Source organism: Danio rerio, chromosome 7, assembly GCF_052040795.2.
Source record: "Danio rerio strain M-AB ecotype USA chromosome 7, GRCz13ab, whole genome shotgun sequence".
Taxonomy (NCBI): Eukaryota; Metazoa; Chordata; class Actinopteri; order Cypriniformes; family Danionidae; genus Danio; species Danio rerio.
In genome coordinates this window covers 15,140,180-15,158,307 of record NC_141027.1, presented here as the reverse complement: position 1 = coordinate 15,158,307, position 18,128 = coordinate 15,140,180, and the positions used below count along the sequence as shown (strand labels likewise).

Below are 18,128 nucleotides of genomic sequence, written 5' to 3'. Positions count from 1 at the left end.
CTTTTTAAGAACCGCATAGAAGCATAGGCTGTTTTTTTCCAATAATGTTGTTTTTCTTCCGTCCAAAAGAACATTTTCAGGCTATTAAATCGTTTGCTTCAATCAATATATGCATTTAATTAATGCTTTGTCGTTATTATTATGTCACAAAACCCCTCTTAACATTTTAATAGTAGTCATTTGTTTAAAGATTATGTCATAATGACTTATTTCTCCTGTCTCACTCGCAATAAGCATCAGCACTGGTTTGGGTCAACTCGTCTGTCTCAAACTGTGACCACAAATATCCTTCTTTCATTTTGCTTCTTTGACAAAATACGTCTGTAGGCACATGTGGTGGGAGGTACCATCGGGCAATTTAACATATATTTGTTGCACGTCAGTGGCCGATCACAGTGAACGCGCTTTTCCTTTCCAAAAATGCGAAGCGCATCACACTGCCTTTTATGTTGACAAGAAAAAAAGAAGTGCGTGATATTTGTTTAATGCACTTTGTGGCCAAAACACACCTATAACACCTTTAAAGATTAAGAGGATAATGACAGCCCTTTTAGATCATGCGCCTGGTGCCACAACTGTTTTTCCCATTCTTAAAAAATCTACAGTTGATTTGAATGCGCCAAAAGTCCACATGTATCATACACATAGACCATTTGCTTATACTCAATAAAAGTACAGCCCTATGAGTCTAAATTTACACCATTTTAGGCTGAATGTAGATATAAACACCTAATGTATAAGAAAAATTGTATTTTAAAAACTTACATTGACAATGTTTTGGCCCCGATTGGGCACTGGCAACTTACGAAGCATTGTAGGGGGGTCATTATTATTATTTTTATTTCAGAGACAGATCAGTGCAAACTATTGTATTTCCCAGAGCCCCACACATCTAATTTCGGTGTCAATCAGTGGGGATCAGGCATTAGATAAATTAGAGAACCACCCCCAAAACCCCCTGTTATTCACATACTGCTTTTAATCAATGTCAACTTACCAATTCAAACAGTATTGGTATGAAATCTGATGTTTGTTTTTAGCATGTCAAGCCACTCTTTCCAGTAAGACAGTCACATGCGTAAGACCATATCTTCCTCTTTCTGTCCCCAGATCCACAGAGACAAAGACGCACTCTGTTCCAGTGTTTCCCAAAAGAGACACAGCCTGTCCACAGGTAAGATCACACAGCCCTGACCTCATGTCCTATCGCTGGTTATGTAAAGCAATACTAATGTTAGCCTAGACTGGATTAATTTTAGTTTTATTTTTTCATTTGTAGTTGAGTACTGTAGATAAAAGTACAGTATGTTATTTAGTAAAATATGGCAGCTTTAAACATGTCATATTTGAACATTTTAGTGCCACAAATACATAGAAGTATCAGATAATGATCTGCTTTTTGTTCAGCATTGTAAAAAGTTGTGCGTTTGGTATAAGTTGAGTTTTCTCATGCTCATCAGGATGTTTGTTGTAGTAAGATTGGAATACTATTGTAGACTTATATTGTAGATTTATTTTTGTTTAGTTTTTCATTTTTTATTTGTTTTTGTTTTAACGTTTCTACACATATATATATATATATATGTTTAATAAATGAGTTATTTTACATTAAACTGGAAATGAGAAACATTCTTCTGCAACTCGTGGAAATAAAATTCTAAGTATTTATATTTTTATATATAGTTTTATATTACTTATGTTTTATATTATTTTTATTATTATTCATATATTACAGGATTTCTGCAGGCTCTTAAAGTCTTAAAATGTTGTCTTAATTTTCTTCTGTTCATGTATATTTAATCTGGCCAAAACCCATACAATCACCAACAATCCATCTCAAAACTCTCAACCTTTTATTCAAAAAAGGTGATTTTTAACTAATGATTTATCATAATGGTTGAATTATTTTCCTTACAATAAAATTTGTTTAAAAGTGCTTTATGTATTTACTGCTGAGGACACTGACCTGGACCGATTGTTCTGCATAGATTTATATTATTATACTTTTAAAACTTTTTACACATTTGTTAATTTTTTTTAATTTTATTTTAAAGAAAGGTTATTTTGTATGGATACAAGTTTGATGGTTTTTACACAATATTGAAAATGTTTTGCTTAGAAATATCTAAAATATATATATATATATTTTAAAATATTTTTTTATTGTATTATTAAATTTATTAAATTCTAATAACTTTTTTTGATAGGGCAAATAAAAATCTTTTCCATCTGGATCATTTCCTTGGTTTTTAGCCCTTATGAGTTAAAAAAAATATTCTTAGTGGTCTTAAAAATGTCTTAAACTCTTAAATTTAACTTGGTAAAACCTGCAGACACTGTATTACTGCAGTTGACATATAAAAGAACAAAATGGCTTCATGGTTTTAGTGATTGTTCATTAAACCTGTGTTTATTTTATTAAAATGCAGTAAAAGCAGTAATATTGTGAAATATTCTTACATTTTGAAATGGTTTTCTTAATTATGTCAACCTGAATAGATTGACATGATCCTTTCAAAAAAACTAAATATTTTCATCAGTTGTGTATATATTTGTGTGCTTTTGTATATTTAGGTTGTAAGTTTAGCAACATGCTAGTGTCATTTTATATGTGAATCATTTGTGAGTCACATTGCTCATGCATTTCATGTGATGAACACTTTTTTTTGTCGCATGTATGCTTTAATTGATTGTCTAAGTAGGGAAAATACCATTAAGCAATATACGACTAATGCTACTCATAGTTTACCCAGCGCGTGCTCGAACCAGCAACCTTCTTGCTGTGAGGCGATCATGCTACCCACTGCACCACCGTGACACTTAATTTATTTATTATACTTTTAACATCTCACAAAAGTTACTTAAGCCACATTTCATTGAACCATGTCAAACCCCTACTGAAAATAAATGTTTTTATTTTTAATTATTTAAAAACAATAAAATAAAATGTTTTTCTTTTTTTATAATCTTCTTGAAACACAACCTTGATTTTATATGCAGTAACTACGCTCTGAAGCTCTCAGTGTCCCGTCGTGTCCTGTGTTTATGTAGTCAGTTGTTTGAGGTAATGATGTTTGCTTTCACTCCAGTGCTGGGTCATTCAGAGTAGATTATAGAGAAAGAGCAGCTGGAGCGACCCTACAGCCAAACCCTTATTTCCCAAGACGCAGAGCCACCTGTGTGTGTGTGTGTGTGTGTGTGTGTGTGTATGTGTGTGTGTGTGTGTGTGTGTGTGTGTGTGCGTGTGTGTGTGTGTGAGAGACAGCTGACAAAGCTCACACTCTCGTGACAGATCTCCAGTGCTGATCCCGCTCTCTTAACACACACTAAACCCACAGAGAGAGAGAGAGTGACAGATTATACTCGTTTTCACAAGATGTCAAATAAATCTCTGATGTCACCAGAATGTGTGTATGAGAAGTTTCAACTGAAAATACCAAACAGCCCATTTATTAAAAGTTGTCAGATTGAGCTAATTGAGTTTGCAAGAACACGTGGCACCTATTTGAGCGTTTTTGTGTGCATTCCCAGAAATGCAAATGAGCTGCTGCTTTCCAGACGAGGGCGGGGCTTCTACAGGCTAGTGCGACAGAAACAACAAAACCAAATGTTAGAAATGACCAACAAAAGATTAAAAGTTCATATGAAATTAAACGTTTTTAGATATTAGTATCAGTATGTCAGCCTTAAGGATATTTATAAGCTAGTGTGCTACAAAACAGTGACAACGTTTGCATTTAGAAGATATAAACAATCAACGTTTGCAGTTTTTCACTTTTACCTAAATGCATCAACAGTTTTTTTTGACGTCACCTCATACTTCAGCTTCTCATCAAATCTTCTGACCAATCAAATGCTTTCTAGTATCTGACATGCCCTGCCCCCTTCAAGATGCTTCTCACTTGCTTTTCATTTGATGCGCTTGAGCTCGACCACTCTCACTGGCCGAGCCGTGATAAAAACAAAACCCTATTGGCTGTTTTTTATAAATGTAAGGAGCTACTCTATGTCCCGCCCTGTTTATATATATTAGTTGAGATTACCTCAAACAAAAAAATACCCAGGCCCATACCCGGCCATCGACAGCAGAAGGAGCCCCCCTCCTCCACCAGGTAAACCTCAACCAGTAGTTGGGCAGCCGCGTTGGGCGTGGGGCCGTGGGCACAGGTGGAGCCGCTGAGGTGCAGATCTTGTAGCATATATTCAAATGAAAATAAGAGCTTTGAAGGCCAAAGTGGAGAAGGGTTCCATGTGGACAGCAGTTGAACATGGGTCAGACGGTCCTAAGGGATGGGCGAATGCCATTCGGAAGGGAGAAGCGATGGTCTCTGTCATCCCTGGCTAATCGAAAGGGAGTCAAATTCCTGAACCCGGAGTGCTGGAGACATGCACCGCGAGGTGCCCAGTGCGGTGACACAAACAAACAGTAGCCGGCAGGATACTCTTTTATCTGTGAAGGGGAGGGCGCCCTGGAATGGGTTTGCCCTGAGAGATGGGCCCACACCCTGGAAAGCGCAGCCGTTCTGGTGGTGTTTGGTGAGCTCTCGTCGGCCCTTGAAAATCCAGGGGAGAAGGTCTAAGGCCCCATTTACACTAATGCGTTTTAGTTTGAAAACTGCATTTTAGAATGAAAACGATCCGCGTCCACACTAGCGTTTCACACAGCATTTCTGAGCAGCTCTCTGTCTACACCAAACAACTGGAAACTCGCATCACGTGACCACACACACACACACACACAAACTGGCATGCGCTGAAGCCTATCTAGCCAGATGAGAGCTGTGCTTGTCAGAGTGTTCATCAAGGATCTCCCGCTGAATCCAATCTCACTATATTTGCTAAATGTGATATTTAACTCATCTTGTTTTCTCTATCTAACGGCATATTCCCTGACTTTGGTCTTTTGAATATATTACTTGTTCTTAAGTAACATGTTTTGGCTGAGCGCAAAGATAAGTCAATAATTAATGTAACCATGTACATTCTGTATATTGACTGATTGCTTGCCTTTATTTCCTATAACTTAAAAACTTATTGTACGTTATACTTTTATAATGGCCATTATTGATTATTAAAACTGATATTCAGCTAAAGAGAGGATGTGTTTCGTATTTTCACTGAAAATGAAAGGAGGCAGTAATGTTATAGGCTCCATTTTGTTATAAATATGCCTACAGTGAATCTGATGCTCATATAAATATGTAGCTACACGGCGCCTCAACATTTCTGCTGTCTGTTAAGTTGTCAATATCAAAATGTAAATATCATTTCCTTATATCATGTCATCATTTTATTGTTAAGAAAGTAAAACAACGTATCCAGGATGATGTGAATAAGGTTATAAAGTACAATGTCCTCGGGAGTCTGTTTTCCATATCAAACTTGCAAAGTCTCAACTTACAAAGTGAGGATGCAGGACTGAAGTGTGGAAGGCTACTTAATATTGAGGAAAAGCCCCAATCAGAGAGGTGAATGTCTGCAGCCCCGCCTCCATTTTCAGATGTCACCGTTTTCCCCCATCCATACTGAGATGGAGCAGCAGCGTTTTAGAATGAAAACGGCCTCTCTAGCGTTTCCAAAACGCTCTGTTTTCGGTGCTCGAAAACTCCGGCGTAGTGTGGACAGATGGAGGAACCGTAGCAAAACTTATGCGTTTTCAAACGAAGTCTTGTGCCAGGATGTACCCATATCCGCAGCAGGTCTCCAAGGTGAACAGCCTCTGTTGTGTTGGAACAAGGCAGTTAAGGGAAGTCGGCAAGTCAAAAGTCAAATTAAAAAAGGCACATTTCTAATCATTTTTTAAAATTTTTTTTAAACAAGTTTAGAGTCTAACATTGATGACGAGGAAGAGGTTACAACGTCTAGACTGAATCAGATCCTTTCTGAGTAAAGTTGATTCATCTCATACACTAGGATGCTAATGTTCTGTTCAGATGTGCTAGCCTTTGCTAATATGCATGTAGTGTCTTTCCAATTGCTGCAATTGTTGGTAGAGTGAGCAAGTTTTGTACGCGTATAAGTTAGAGTTTGCAGGCAAGATGCAGATAAAATGTCTTTAATTTTTTCCCAATACAGCTTTTCTTTAGCAAACCTGCTTTAAAACACTGATGTCTAAATACTTTATAAAGTCCATCCCAAAACAACAGGATTCTATCATCCATATTGTACACTACTTTGTAGTACCGTAAAAAAAACAAACTGTGATTCCTACCAATGCAATTCTTCTCTCGATGCAGTGATGCCACAGTTATACAGTGTCATACTGCCACCTAGTGGCCAAATATCATTTTAAAATGAATGACTCCAACAACGAATAACTTTTTTTAGTAAAATTTTCTTCACAAATAAAGAAAAAACACAAGACAATGCATAATAAGTGTGTTTAAGAATTATGTTGACTGAGTGTCTTCAGGGTAAAGCTAACAGCATGCAGACATAATATTAGTAATAGTAATAATAGTAGCTTTAGCAAGCTTTAGCAGGCACATTCAGAAATGAAACATTATCAAACTTTGATACTGAAATAAACTTGTTTTGGATGTGAAGTTACCGCTAGAACTTTTGATATTTGCTCATTCTTCAGAAAAGATGTTGAGCGGACCCTCGTGTGTGGTATAACATATATTTTGCCCAAATATGTATCACTTCACCAGCATTCCTCTGCACATTCATTTTCTTTTCGGCTTAGTCCCTTTAATCTGGGGTCGCCACTGCGAAATAAACCGCCAACTTATCCAGCATATGTTTTACACAGCGGATGCCCTTCCAGCTGCAACCCATCACTGGGAAATACCCATACACTCTCATTTACACTTATACACTATGGACAATTTTAGCTTACCTAATTCACATCTACCACATGTCTTTGAACTTTTGGGGGAAACCGAAGCACCCGAAGCAAATCGGGTATAAATGCAAACTCCACACAGAAATGCCAACTGGCCCAGCCGAGGCTCGAGCCAGTGACCTACTTGCTGTGAGGCGACAGCACTACCTACTGCGCCATCACATTTCCTCTGCACATTTCCTTCCAAAATTATATTGAACCACAATGTCTTAAGTGTTTTCGATGTTGGGAATCTATGGATACTTACATTCAGAATATTGTCTGTCGGTGGGACGGTACCTTTTCTTTTGTACCTTTAAGATTCCCTTTTGCATCTTTAAGTTACTTTGAGGTATTTGTACTTTTAGGTGTTAATATGTACCTTTAATGACCTATTAGGAACAAAAATGTACCTTTTGAAAAAGTACTTTCCAGTGACAGATTTTGTACCGTTATTTCTGAAAGAGCAGTACAGTAAATCTCTACTTGGTACAGTGAGTAAATAGAAATGTCATCATGAGTGGAAGCGTGCAAATTAAAGGACAGTTCACCCCAAATGTACTCTCCCTCAAGTAGTTCCAAACCTTTATGAGATAGAATAAATGATGACAGGCTTTACATTTTTGAGTGAACTGTCCCTTTAAGGAATGGTAATAATGCATGATAAGATCTCTTCATATGTCACTAGGGGATTCAAATCTAAATAGCTCTTTTTTTTTTTTTTTCAAGTTCGATAAACAACGTTTACCAAAATAATAATCTATTTTATTATACTACATTATAGAAGCACTTAATCCCCCGAAAGTCATAATTTCATAACATGTGCCCTTTAAGAAGACTAAAGTGAAAGCAAGAGCGAGGGAGGAAACGGGTGGTAGTTTTTCTAGGTGATGGAATCTGTTGAGGTTTGTCATGGTGGTTTTGTCTTACACGTGATTCGGTTTTGTTCCCCACGCGATGTTACACTTTATACTTTTATCAAGTTTGTCTGACTCTGCTGTCGTGAATGCATGTGCTGTTCTGAAGGAGGAATCGCATGATTTGTAAGATGACTTCTTTGGAGACATTTCAGGGAACAAGTTGGCTGTTTTTTATTTATGTGCTTGAATTTTTTTGTTGTTTCGCAGACGGTTCAAGGTATCCGGAGTTTCAGACTTGCAGCTCTGAATTGGTTTCTTTTCGAGACTCGGGCAGCGATACAGATGGATTTCTTAGTCCTGATGCTGGAGAGGATAATGTCTTCAGAAAGGTAAAAATAAAACAAGCTTGGTTTTTCTTCCGTTTGCTGCTACATGTGTTGTTCTGAGTGCTTGCTGAGGCATATCAGGGTGATGTTTGATATATTGATCTGTATAAACTTTTTACTTGTTTGCATAGTAATTCTTATACTAATTAATGTAATATTTTTTGTTTGTTTTACATTTTTCTTTATTAAATATTTATGTGTATTTATATTTATTTATTTACTTAATGCATGTACCTAAATTTTTTGATATATTTAATGTAGTTACTAGTTAGTGTTTACTATTTTTGTTTTTACATATAATTACTAATGTAGGCCTACTGAAAAATGTATTTTGCATTATGAATGTATTATTTTTTTACATGGTTATTCACATTTTTATATTTATTTAGTTTGCTGTTTATTTGTATTTTTAGTTTAATTAAATTTTAATTTATTTAATTTTACAAATTTATTTTACACTTCCATTCATCATTCACAATACATATCTCACCGTTTTCATTAGTTAGAAAGAACATATAATAAAGCTGTAATGATGTGAACAATTTTATTTTGTTTTGTTTTGTTTTATTATTTCCTTCAAACTAATAATTTATTATTATCATGTGACCAGAATTTTTTTTATTATTATTTATTTTGTAATTTTTATTTTATTTTATTTATTTTTATAATTTTTATTTTATAAATTTTATTACTTTACTTTATTTAAATAAAATGTAATTGTTTACTTTATTATCCATCATCATAATCATTATCATCATCATTATTATTATTATTATTATTATTATTATTATTATTATTCATTTATCATTAATTATCTTTATTATTTTTATTGTATTCACTTTTACAATTTTTTTTATTATTTTTATTTAAATCTAATTATTTACATTTATTATCATCATCATCATTATTATTAATATTATTTCTATAATAATTATTTTTATTATTTTTAATTTTTAATTGGTATTTTAGTAATTTTATTAATTTACTTTATTTAAATTAAATGTAATTATTTATATTATCATCATCCTCTTCATCATTATTATTCATAATATTATTTATTTATTTTATTATGAATTATCTTTATTATTATTTTTATTGTATTTATTTCAATTTTTTATAATAGTTAATTTGTTAATTTTATTCATTTACGTTATTTAAATTATATGTAATTATTTATATTTATTATTTTTATTTTTATTATGATTATTATTATTATTTTTATTATTATTACTATTATTGTTGCTTCATTTTTATGATTAATTAGCTCTTTTATTTTTTTTGTTGTTTTATTAGTTTTATTCTTTTACTTCATTTAAATTAAATGTAATTATTTACATTATTACTATTGCTATTGATTTTATTCACTTTTATTATTAATATTGAACCTTTTTTGTGCCACTTAAATGTTAAAATCCACCATAGGGTTTTTTTTTTTTTTAAGTCACATGGTTAAGTTCTCTGAAACTCTTTTTAAACCTCAAACACACACACACACACACGCGCAAACACACACACACACACACACACACACACACACACACACACACACACACACACACACACACACACACACACACAAACACACACACCTGAACTGAGGGCTTTTATTCCCCCAAGCACCAACACAAACCTCAATGTGTGTCAGAAGCTCAAATCCTCTTCCCCTTGTTGCTCGGCACAACAGACTCATCAAAACCTCACACACACAAGCACTTGAATTTTAGGTGTGTGAGATCATAGCTGACTCTTACTGTTAGTTTATGTCACAAGATGCCTAAGTGGATGAAAATGAGGACTGTGTATGTGTGTACGGAGACATCTTGGCATCAGTTGACTCATTTCAGTGTGAGTCTTGAGTTGCACACATCTGAGGTACTTTTTTATGATTTTAGATATGAGATTTAGTATTATAGTGTAAATTTGTGGAAGAGTTCTTAAAAGTCATCATGTATGCAAATGAGAATATCAAGGTTGTCCTTTCTCAACGCTTTTTAAACTTTATTCATTATTCTCTAAATGTCAAGGACAAGTTAACCTTTATTCAGGCACAGAGTTTTATATATTCATTTTTTGTGGTGGTTTGTTTTTTTCCCTACATACGTTTAAGCATACTGGCTGCCTCAAACAGTTGCATTTGATTGGATATGGGACATTATTTTTAAGTAGTCAATGACGAATGAGAAAACCAGATTATTTTTTTTAAGGATAAGTGTTCTACTTCTTCTTTTACTTCTTCTTCTTCTTATTATTATTATTATTATTATAATTGTTATAATGATTCAAAAAATATTTTGTTAATGTAAACAAATATACAATATTATATAAATATTAATGTAAGAAAAAAACCTTTAACTTAAATTAGAAATGTTGCCCTAAAACTACCTGAAAAAGTGCGCTTTGAATGTAATGTTATTTGCTAAAACTATTTTTGTCATGAAAAAGACATAACCATATAAAACTATGACTGTCAACAAAATAAAATAATATTAATGTGAGTTATTTTATTTAAAACAGTTATTTTTTATTTAACTTTTATTTTTATTATTTGATTTGATTTGATTTAATTTTTCCTATTTATTTCCAGTTATCATTCACAATACCCCCTGTGTTTATCAGTAGATAGAAAGTGTAATCAAGCTGTAATTATGTGGAAAAACTATTTGTATTTTATTTTGTTTTATTTTATTTTATTTTGTTTTGTTTTGTTTTGTTTTGTTTTGTTTTGTTTTATTTTATTTTATTTTATTTTATTTTATTTTATTTTATTTTTCCTATTTATTTCTAGTTATCATTAACAATACACATACCCCCTGTGTTTATCAGTAGATAGAAAGTGTAATCAAGCTGTAATTATGTGGAAAAACTATTTGTATTTTATTTTGTTTTATTTTATTTTATTTTGTTTTGTTTTGTTTTATTTTATTTTATTTTATTTTATTTTTCCTATTTATTTCTAGTTATCATTAACAATACACATACCCCCTGTGTTTATCAGTAGATAGAAAGTGTAATCAAGCTGTAATTATGTGGAAAAACTATTTGTATTTTATTTTATTTTATTTTATTTTATTTTTCCTATATATTTCTAATTATCATTCACAATACATATCCCCTGTGTTTATCAGTAGATAAAAAGTGTAATCAAGCTGTAATTATGTGGAAAAACTATTTGTATTTTATTTTATTTTGTTTTATTTTATTTTATTTTTCCTATATATTTCTAGTTATCATTCACAATACATACCCCCTGTGTTTATCAGTAGATAAAAAGTGTAATCAAGCTGTAATTATGTGGAAAAACTATTTGTATTTTATTTTATTTTGTTTTATTTTATTTTATTTTCCTATATATTTCTAGTTATCATTCACAATACATACCCCCTGTGTTTATCAGTAGATAAAAAGTGTAATCAAGCTGTAATTATGTGGAAAAACTATTTGTATTTTATTTTATTTTGTTTTATTTTATTTTATTTTTCCTATATATTTCTAGTTATCATTCACAATACATACCCCCTGTGTTTATCAGTAGATAGAAAGTGTAATCAAGCTGTAATAATGTGGAAAAACTATTTCTATTGTATTTTATTTTGTTTTATTTAATTTAATTTAATTTAATTTTTTCATTTTATTTTTTCGTTTGCACATTTCCATTTATCATTCACAATACATAACCCCTGTGTTTATCAGTAGCTAGAAAGTAAAATCAAGCTGTAATGGTGTGAAAAACTTTTTTTTTTCGTTTGAATTTAATCAATTTTATTTAATTTAATTTTTATTTAATTTAATTTATTTTTCATTTGCACATTTCCATTTATCATTCACAAAACATACCCCCTGTGTTTATCAGTAACTAGAAAGAAGGTATAATCAAGGTGTAATAATGTGGAAAACCATTTTATTTTTATTTATTTTAGTTTTTTGCACATTTCTGTTCATCATTATAAAAATGTAACAAATAAATTAAATAATAACCAAATAAAAGAATAAATGGCCAGCATGTTTTTCAGTAGAACCCCTGTGTAAATCAGTGTTGTGATTCTCAGGGGTCAGTACATTTAAAGTATAAAAAAGCTGTGATGATGTAAAATGTTTCAACTTTTATTTTTAATTTTCTATTTTATTGCATTTCACATTTCCATTCATCCTTCACAATACACACCCAGCATGTGTATATCAGTAGCACTGTGAATAATAATTTTTCATCTTTCTGTAAATCTGTTTGTCAGGGTCAGGGGTCAGTAGGAGGAGGTGACAGCACCAGCGAGGTCTCGGTCTCCTGCTCCTCCACAGACGACACAACCAGCGTGGGACGTCCCAGCTCGTCCGCCGAGAGCTCAGAGGAGTCCCAACTCAGAGGAGAAGCGGAGGACGAGGCTAAAGACAGACTAACAGAGACGCCGCTGCCCGCTTCTCTCTTCCGCTCCTCTGGACGACCCCTCTCTCCCTTCCGCAGACACAGCTGGGGTCCTGGAAAGAACCAGGCGGGAGAGGAAGAAATGAACCAGCGCAGGTACAACGCTCAGTTTATTCATAAAGCAGGTTAATACAAAAGTTTGAGATTTGTGATTCGTTACACCATTACAAAATAACAATAAAAGTCAAAGCAAAACAGTAAAACAATACAGAATAAAATCGCTTCCCTTGCCTTAAGACAAATTAAATATCCAGTAGTAAAAAAAAAAAAAAAAATTCTTCAATCAATAATCTCTCAGCACACAGACCCCAACCTCAGATTCAACAAGACTCTCAATAACAATCTGTTTCATCATTAAAAAAAACCTTCAAATGTCCAAAATTGTAGTAAAAAAATCTAATTCAAAACTATATTAAAGGAAATAAACTAATAATAATTAATAATAATAATTCCTTACATTTATATAGCGCTTTTCTGGGCACTCAAAGTGCTTTAAACACAATGGGGGGGTTTCCTCATCCACCACCAGTGTGCAGCATCCACCTGGATGACGCGACGGCAGCCATTATGCGCCAGACCGCACACCACACACCAGCTGAGTGGTGGAGAGGAGACAGTGATGAAGCCAATTGGAATATGGGGATGGTTAGGAGGCCATGATGGACAGAGGCCAGAGGGCAGATTTGGCCAGGATGCCGGGGTTAAACCCCTACTCTTTTCGAAGGACATTCTGGGATTTTTAACGACCACAGAGAGTCGGGACCTCGGTTTAACGTCTCATCAGAAAGACGGCGCTCACTGAGCAGTATAGCGTCCCCGTCACTATACTGGGGCATTAGGACCCACACAGACCGCTGGTTGGTCACCCCCTGCTGGCCTCACTAACACCACTTCCGGCAGCAACCTAGCTTTCTCATGTGGTCTCCTATCCAAGTACTGACCGGGCGCAGCCCTGCTTAGCTTCAGTGGGCGACCATGTGAGAGTTGCAGAGAGCTAGCTGCCGGCAACTAGTTGCAGAGAACTAGCGCAGGTACAATGCTCAGTTTATTCATGAAGCACTTTAAAGTAAAGTGCTGGATAAGTTTCAGAAGTGCTTAAATTTGACTTGAAAATACATTTATGTAATACATTTTATTTGAATAACAAATAAAATAATAATTATTATAAAATCAAATGTAAAAATACAATAAACAATTTTATTAGTTTTTTATTTTGCATTACTGTAATTTTTGCATGCTGTAATGTTTCCTTAAATAAATGTCATTATTTAACCAGCGCAGGTACAACGCTCAATTTGTTTACAGTTGAAGTCAGAATTATTTGCCCCCTTTGAATATTATTCTCTTTTTTTAAATATTTCCCAAACAATGTTTAACAGTGCAAGGACATTTTCACAGTATGTCTGATAATATTTTTTTTTCTTCTGGAGAAAGTCTTTATTAGAATAAAAGCAGTTTTAAATTTTTAAAACTTTTTAAAATTTTTAAAATTTTTAAAATTTTAAAAAATTTTTTAAAGTCAAAATTATTAGCTCCTTTAGGCATTTTTTTTTTCGTTTGTCTACATAACAAACCATCATTATACAATAACTTGCCTAATTACCTTAACCTGCCTAGTTAATTTAACCTAGTTAAACCTTTAAATGTCACTTATAAGCTATAAATATAGAAGTGTATAGAAGTGTCTTGAAAAATATCTAGTAAAATATTATTTATTGTCATCATGGCAAAGATAAAATAAATCAGTTATTAGAAATGAGTTATTAAAACTATTATGTTTAGAAATGTATTGAAAAACAGAAGTTTAAACAGAAAATCTAAACAGAAATTAGGAAAAAAAAATAAATGGAGGCTTATAATTCTTACTTCAACTGTATAAAGCTTAAAATGACGTCACTCACACTTAAGGCTGATTTATACTTCTGCATCGAGCGCACGTATGCTCTGGCCGTGTCTTTCGCAACTACGCGTAGCGCAAGCTCTGTGATTGGTCAGCTTGGTAGCGCTGATGAGTGTGGGCAGAGATGAAAGCCTCGCGAGCCTGATGGAGCGAGTGTTTACAAGTGTGGAGTCTCGTGAAGGAGCTCCAGATGGAAACTGTTGTTTTATGTTTACCTTATGATTAATGTTATTGCATGTTTGCCGATTCCCTACTCAAAATCAGTGAGTTTGAGCCACTTGCACATTAAGGTAGCGCTCAGAAAAAAAAAACACTAGCAAAGAAACTCGACACAGAGGAACATAAACACCCACTGCCAGCTAGCGTTTCGGATGTGTTATTACAGAGGAACACAAACAGCACGCAGAAGTATAAATGCACGGCAACGCGCATTGCATGCCCCGTGGTTTAGGCCGATCACCTGACGCAGAAGTATAAACAAGGTTTTAATGGTCATGTGACACCTTCATGCATCTTCAGTCATCCAACAACACTCTTATTTGCTTTGACTCGTTTTCTTTAAGTTTTGCTTTTACCCTTTTGGGAGACTCTTTTTTTTCCAGATTTTTTATGCTATTTTACACTCAAAAAAAAAACTTACTTAAAAAGCTGAAACAACACAAATTTTGAGGGTTTTTTTGAGACAACAAAATTGTTTTATGTTCAATCCACTTAATTTGTAAAAGCTTATAAATGTTTACTTAATTCTTTCATTTTGACCATCACAAATCAATTGTGAAACCCGGCATTTATTTATTTTTTTTACAGTGTACTTCATATAACTTCATATAACTTCATATTTCCATGTCATCTTATACCTCTCATCATCTTTTCATTTTCAGTTCTGTGCAAAACGCAGGAGAGGGGAAGCCTGTGTTTTACAGAAGAAGGTATCTTGTTTTCTTGTTTTTTTTTTTTTTTTTTTACACTATTTTAATTGTATGTTGATCCCTATAGAGCACAACGGTAGCTGTGGTTTCAAATTGAATGTAACTTGTAGAAATGTAAATATTGCTGTAATATTTTAAGAATAAAGCAAGTTTTAAACCTGTTCGAGAAAAAGAAAGCAGAATAGAAACACAGTTGTCCCTTCCCAGGAACAGATGCAAGTTTATTTGTTCATTCATTTTCTTTCGGCATAGTCCCTTTATTTATCAGGGATCACCACAGCAGAATGAACCGACAACTATTCCAGCATGTGTTTTATGCAGCACATGCCCTTCCAGCTGCAATCCATTACTGGAAAACACCCATATACACTCACACACTACAGCCAATTTAGCTTATTCACTTCGCTTATAGCGCATGGCTTTGGACTTTGGGGAAAACCGGAGCACTCGGAGAAAACTCACGCCAACACAGGGAGAGCATACAAACTACACATAGGAATGCCAACTGGCCCAGCTGGGACTCGAATCAGCAACTTTCTTGCTGTAAAGTGACCTAGGTAACGACTGAGCAACAGATGCAAAGTATTAATTATAAAATGATGTCTCCGAAAGGGAGCATTTTCCATATTTTGGGACATTGCGTGTGTGTTGGTATATTACATCTGTGTGTATTTTATTCATAAACTCGTCACACTACTAACACAACCAGGCCTCGCCCCACTGGTCATCAATTGAAAATAACAGTTTACTGTTTACTGATATAGAGAATGAATCCCTTTGGAATGACTTTGTAACTTTGCAGATGATTTTTGTGTTTAACAACATTATGCATTCTGAAGGAAATTCAAAATATAGCACAATTACTTATAAAGCATTACAATGTTTTCAAATGTTTACTTCTGAAACCCTACCGTTGTGCTCCAAATCTACATTGCAAAAAATAACATTTTTCTTAAAGATTTTGTCTTCTTTCTAGTGCATTTTCTAGACAAGTATTACGCCCCAAGTCTAAGGGAAACAAAAAGGGCATAATAAACTAAGAAAAAACAAATGTGTTGGGGTGGTGGATTTCCCAAACTAAACAAAACTTAAAGCAAAAGATTCCCTTTGGTTGACAACCAAACTCACACACTCAGTTGAGAGTGTATATGAATATATTTATCATAGAAAAATGGGGTTAATATAAATGAGCAGTTCGTCAGGGTGACCACAGGCCAAAATAACAAACAAAAGAATCTATAAAATAAATCCACTAAATTACCTATTACTATTTAAAGAAAAATACAAAAAAATCTTACCTTACTCCCTAACATAAACAAAGTCAAGAGTAATCAAATAAATAGGCAGGTCACCCCTACACGCTCAAACTCTCAAAAATATTTTAACATATGATCGTCATCAATACAAGGTTGGTTGATGGTCGTCGGCCGGAGGGGTGAGGGAAACCCAGGAGCTCCACTCCAAACACCGAATGCACAGAAATGAGCTCCCCGATCCCTGCCGGAAGCTCCTTTTTATACATGCTTTTGCGACCAGCAGCCAATCAGAACAGGGAATCACGCCGGTATGGGAGCCTATAAGACAACAGAATAACAACAAGAAGGCGGGACAAAAGAAAAAGACAGAGTACAATCCGTAATAATAAACAAATAAATAAACTTCTGTCGTAACAACAAGTAAACAATATTGTCTTGTTTTCAGAAAAAAAAAATTTAATAAATAAGAAGACAATTATTCAATTTTAGTTTGGGAAGGCCATTTTTAAGACTGTGCCCCTGACGGTGATGGAGAGAAGGAAACACACACACACACACATATATATATATATATATATATATATATATATATATATATATATATATATATATATATATATATATATATTTATATATATAGTCTTATATAACACTTTTGCAGGGATCTTGTTTTACATACTATCTACATCTAATTTAAAATATAAACTCATGAGACATTTGGCTTTCAAGACAATTTTTTTCTAGGTTATTACAAGGCTGATTACATGCATGATTACATTACAAAAAAAAAGATGGTGCTTGTAGCTCACTGAAGTCACCATCTTATGTTACTGTACTGTAGGTAGGTGTCAACCCCCATAAGTGAGGTGCTGGCTAACAGGTCAAGTGTTCTTTATTAAAATAAGCAAAAAAACAAAAACTGCCTTAAGTTAAATCAAAATAACTTTTCTAGTCGTCTCAACTTATACCAGTTAAACTGATTAAAAATATTAAGTTCAACTTTCATTCTGTATCTAACAACAACATTTTTGAAACCTGATTAAATGATTATGGTTAGTTTAATAACATAAAGGCATTTGCTTTCATTAAATGCCACTCATTTTTTACTATGTGATGTTAGCAAAATAATCTGAAAGTGATTTCATTTTTATTCTTATTAGATCCCTGATTATTATAAAATAAAAAATAATCATACTTTTTGAAAATATTTGTAAAAAAATGCTGTTTGCATACACTACAAGCAGATTATTTAGCTTGTTTTATAGATAAACGCTATTAATTTGGACTTCTAAAACAAATAAAAGCAGTAATGATTTTAGTTTAGTTTAATTTAATTTATTAAGCACTTTCAAAACAGCAGGGGCTGACCAAAATGCTGTTTATAAAAAGCAAAATAATAGCTAATTCTGCTGCGCATCCCTGTGTGTGTAAAAAGCAATGTGTGTGTGCGTTTTTGTAACCACTAATGCGCTCTTTAAATAACAAACCAAAATTAATAAATCTGGGCAACACTGTGGCTCAGTGGTTAGCACTATCGCCTCACAGCAAAAAGGT

The 18,128-nt window shown here is 33.5% G+C and overlaps 1 protein-coding gene across 9 annotated transcripts in view; it reads left to right on the top strand.

Moving 5' to 3' along the window:
• akap13a (A-kinase anchoring protein 13a) overlaps window positions 1-18,128 on the top strand; it is a 96,076-nt gene that overhangs the window by 18,823 nt on the left and 59,125 nt on the right. For 4 of the 9 annotated variants that reach the window (XM_087260646.1, XM_087260643.1, XM_087260644.1 and 1 more), the window contains exons 2-5: window positions 1,111-1,174; window positions 7,954-8,075; window positions 12,302-12,585; window positions 15,271-15,318. In XM_087260646.1, the coding sequence (XP_087116772.1) occupies window positions 1,111-1,174; window positions 7,954-8,075; window positions 12,302-12,585; window positions 15,271-15,318 (518 nt within the window). Of the gene's footprint in view, window positions 1-1,110; window positions 1,175-7,662; window positions 7,870-7,953; window positions 8,076-12,301; window positions 12,586-15,270; window positions 15,319-18,128 lie in introns of those variants that run through there. The other 5 variants (XM_087260649.1, XM_087260650.1, XM_087260647.1 and 2 more) reach the window with 5 other exon arrangements.